Source organism: Hevea brasiliensis, chromosome 7, assembly GCF_030052815.1.
Source record: "Hevea brasiliensis isolate MT/VB/25A 57/8 chromosome 7, ASM3005281v1, whole genome shotgun sequence".
Lineage (NCBI taxonomy): Eukaryota > Viridiplantae > Streptophyta > Magnoliopsida > Malpighiales > Euphorbiaceae > Hevea > Hevea brasiliensis.
The window spans coordinates 103,574,066-103,578,574 of record NC_079499.1 but is presented as its reverse complement, the minus strand read 5'-3'; the positions used below and the strand labels follow the sequence as shown (position 1 = coordinate 103,578,574).

At 32.2% G+C, this 4,509-nt stretch overlaps 1 protein-coding gene across 1 annotated transcript; it reads right to left on the bottom strand.

Moving 5' to 3' along the window:
* Nucleotides 1-259: 259 nt before the first annotated feature.
* Nucleotides 260-3,564, bottom strand: LOC110667920 (terpene synthase 10). Its single transcript, XM_058150393.1, has 7 exons — nt 3,311-3,564; nt 2,970-3,237; nt 2,224-2,599; nt 1,888-2,106; nt 1,557-1,695; nt 678-917; nt 260-583 (listed from the first exon to the last, which is right to left on the bottom strand). The coding sequence occupies exons 1-7, from the start codon at nt 3,533-3,535 to the stop codon at nt 275-277; spliced, it is 1,776 nt and encodes a 591-aa protein (XP_058006376.1). The 5' UTR covers nt 3,536-3,564; the 3' UTR covers nt 260-274.
* Nucleotides 3,565-4,509: the final 945 nt, after the last annotated feature.

The following is a 4,509-nucleotide window of genomic DNA, read 5'->3' as shown; positions in this document are numbered from 1 at the left end:
AAAATGCGACAGTCAAAACCATAAGTTTAGAGTAGAAATTTTTTTTATTAATACTCGAACTCATTATTTTTTCTTAAACAAAACATGTAACTAGAGAAGTTTCATAAGAAACTATACCAATTGGTATTGAAACTTAAACAGAAAAAGATAAGAACGTTTTTTAAAATAGAGTTCATGATCAATTTACAATAATCCCCAATGATTTCCATCCTTAAAACCAACATAACAAACTTAATTAGAATCTCCACCTATCATATATTTAGTTTGTAATCCATTAAATGGTTACAGATAGGCAGGGAATTGGTTGAACAAGCAATGATAGAACATGGTCCTTGGTCTCGTGGTTCCCAATCCCATGCCCATCTCCATACTGGTACATGCATTGTGCCATTCTAGCTAGGTTATTTACTAGTCCAATAAAAGTTTCCGAGAATGGAGAATCTGCAACCCTTTCTTTATTCACTTTCTTCCATGTTTCGCTAATTAGAAATCGAATGTGATCGCGAGCTTTTGCTTCTGAAGCTCCCGTTTCATGCATGTAACATTGAATTGATTTCAGAACATCGCCTCTCTTTAATTCATCCTGATGAATAATCAACAAGATACGATGATTATAACGCTAATCAACAAAGAGTTGAATGAGACATTTCAAAAGAAAAAGAGGAAGGAGTGCATACTGATGATGTTCCAAGATCATCTGCAAGTCTAACAATCATAGATGAACATCGAATTTTATTGGAATACTCTTCCAAGCATTTCAAGGCATCATTTGTGATTGGAGATTTTACAAGAAAATAAGCATGGACCAGCATCACAGGAGCTGCAGAAGAGATCCATGCGTTGTGGAGATATTCTTGTAAACTTGGTGTATATCCACTATGGTACCACTTGGCCTCCAATAAGTATGATTTGCATGTCTGCCAACTGAAAATTTTAAAAATGGGATAAGAATGCAAATAGATGAACTGCTATTAATACAACTTTTTTACTTTCAAAATTTTCAAGTGGGAGAAGACTGTCAGGATTTGAATATCTTGCAATGCAAAGTAAATATTTGATCACAAATAAAAGTTGTAAATTTTGACTTGATTCGCCAAGTAAATTAAAATATATCCAATTCAAAATAATCTGCAATCTGTTTTAATATGAACCTGAATGAACAATAAAAATTGAAGGTCAACTAAATAATTTGACTCAAAATAACCCATTTCAATTGACTCAATTAATTCAAATTTTTTATCTTAAAATTAAATGAATAACTTTTTGAAAAAAAAGAATTAATAGTTTATCCAAAATAACTCATAACTCATAAATTAATCTAAATTTAACGCAAAATTCTTTTTATATTGTAATTTAAGGAATAAATTTTTAATGTCCGAATCTATCTAAAAAACATAATATACAAACGACTCACAATCTGAATTGTTCCTAACCAAGCAATTCAATTCGTTTACCACCTCCAACCTTAGATAGTAATTTGTTGACAATTGCTACTTATAAATGATCAAGAAAGTGATCGGAGACAAATTGATGATTGGAAAATTCAGAATACTTACGGCTTTTTTCAAGTAGGGGATGATGTGAAATTCTTGTTCCTTAAGGACATCAAAAGCTATTTCATTTATTGTGTTATAGAGAGAAAGGAAACATAACTTCATATAATCTGGAAGCTGCTCTATTGCATTGACATCCCATCTGAAATCACAACATAACCAAACTTATTGATGAATATATTTTATATTTCCAATTAATGGACATAATTTATTGGCTTCATTTTTTTTATAAGTAATTTATTTTTTTTATAAGCAATTTATTGGCTTCATTGATGAATAATTGAATAAATAACCAAACTTAATTTATTTATAAAATAATATATATCCTACCAACCTTTGAACAGCATCAGTGAACAGCTCAAGCTCATCCAAAGTGCCATACACGTCATAGATATCATCGATTGTTGTTAATAGTGAATTGACTTTTGTGCTCATTCTCCTGCAATAGCTGAATTGTGGCTCGAATGTCTCCCCAATTGTCCATAAGAAGTTCTCCACTATCCTGTCTCTGGCAAAGCTCAACTTTTCCCCCAAACCTGTATTCCTCCACCACCTTTGTTTTACAACAAGACAAGCCAATATCATGAGCAGCCTCATACCAAAAAAAACAGAAGTACGATAATTAATGAAAACTTAGTACTCTACCACATCATCTTTGGACTATACATACCTTGACACATATTTTAGATCGTCTTGGTGTGTTGCTTGCACACTGTTGAAATCCAATTTAGCAAGTTCTAGCAGAAGAGGATTCCTGCCTTGTTTTCTCTCATATACATCTATATACCATCTGCTCTCCAACCTTAGCATCGTCCAATGCAGTGGGAGCTCCAATGCATGACTTATTATCATGGATAGATTTTGGTCTTCGCTTTGCTCAACATACTTCTTTAGAGAAGTGGTTGTAAAATCTCTTGCAAATTGTAAGATACTTTCACCTTCCTCTGATAGGAATGATGCCTCATACAAAGATAGCATTCCCTCCCAATCCTCAGATAGACACATTTTGAAGTTTCCCATCTCATCTCCAAAACTATTGAAGATCTCTGCAATTCACTTTCTCGAGTTAAACTATTATTACTGATTTTGATTAAGAATGTTGTGTTTGGGAAAGGGTGAAAAGTGTCACGGTTACAATTCTTTACAAAGTTGCTCTTAAAAAAGTATTTTAACAAAAGCATGCATGAATATTATATCAACATTATCACAGAGTATTTTCCAAAAAAAAAAACCATATCAGACAGTATTTCTGCTGGCGTGGTAGTCTGGAGCATTTTCCTTGCTGTTCATTTCATTCAATAAAGTTTGTTTTGCTTATTTAAAAAAAAAACAATTATTACACTTTACTAGGTTTAGATTTATTATTGAATACAATTTATTAAAATAAAATTAGGAGACTAGTGAGAAGTTATTTACCTTGAGGTATTTTATATCCCTGTTGTCTCAGGAGTCTAAATTCAAGAGCTGTAGCATATAAATCCTCCCTCATCCGTGTATTTTCGTAGCTATCATGGGTGTAAATGCTCATCAAAATTCTCTTTATTTCATCTTCAAAGTGATAAGCTAATCCAAGTCTTTGCAAGGTATCAATTAGTTGGAGCTGATCCAAAGGATTCACAGCTTGCTTAAGCATCAGCCTCACCTCTTCCTTCAGCTTATTGATTCGTTTTGTGCACACTTCTCCCTGCATCACAGTAATCACGAGCATGGAAAAGAAAAGGAGGAGGAGGATTAAATAAATATAAACTTATATATACCACATATTCAGTCTTTAGTGACTGCACAAAATCATAATCCCAAATGGAAGGTTGGTAATTTGCAGATCGTCTCACAATAGTTTTCTTGGCAAGTTTTGGACTAACCATGCATCCAAGAGGGCTGGAAATTTTCCCCTTTTTTGGTAATCTGAATGGGTTGTGATTTCTTAGTGGCTGTTTAGGGAAAGAGCAATTAGAAAATGGAGCAAACAATTGAAGGGCCATTGAGAAGATCTTTTGGTTTTGCTCTTGATAATGTGCTTAATTTCCAAAAGTTTCATGTCCTTATATATGTGCAAACTCGAAAGATCTAAGGTGTTACCCTTTATCACAACAAAATTTGATCATAATTAACACGTTGCTTAATTTTCTGTATATTATATTTTTTTATTATTTTGGTTTTGATTGAATAAACCATCTCTTACATTATTGAATTTATTAGTACATGTTTTAATCGATTTGATCATTTATTTACCTACTTCTTAATTAAATATAAAACTAATTGTCCCATCCTAGGAAATACTGATTCTCACAATAATATGATAAGTGGAAGTAAATTAGAATTCATCACTTTGATCCATAACCATTTTTAATTAGAATAATTGACCACTTGGCATATTATTATATATGTGGAGGAGGGGAAGTTGAACCGGTCTACTGAGTTAACCCATATTTTTAATCAACTAGAATTTGAGTTTATTAAATAAGTAATATATTAATATTTCTTAAATCAGAGTAAATTTGATCAATCTGGCATTTTTAAAGTTAAAACCCCCATTAAAACTGCTGGTTTAATTTCTGACAGTCTTACAGTCGACTCAATTGAATTATATTAACCTGTTTGGGGGCTGTGTTCCGAAGCTTTTCCGCTATCATGATTGACAGACTTTTCAGACAGGCGCACACCTTATCTGTCAGGTTAGCCAGTTAGTTGTTTATAAGCCAACTCTATGAAAGTTGGCTTTAATGCTTGGCCACCTTATCTGGCGGGGACAACATCCCTAATTTTTCATGCTAATACATTGAATAATTGAGCAATCACATATATTATATTTTTTTTTCAATAAAATTGGCTAATTTTTTTAATAGCCATGCAAGATAATATTATTAAAAATTTTTTTAAAAAATTATAAAAAATTTAACATGAACACGCAAACACTAAATCCCTGTCGATAAATCTTTTTAATACACTCTGCCTG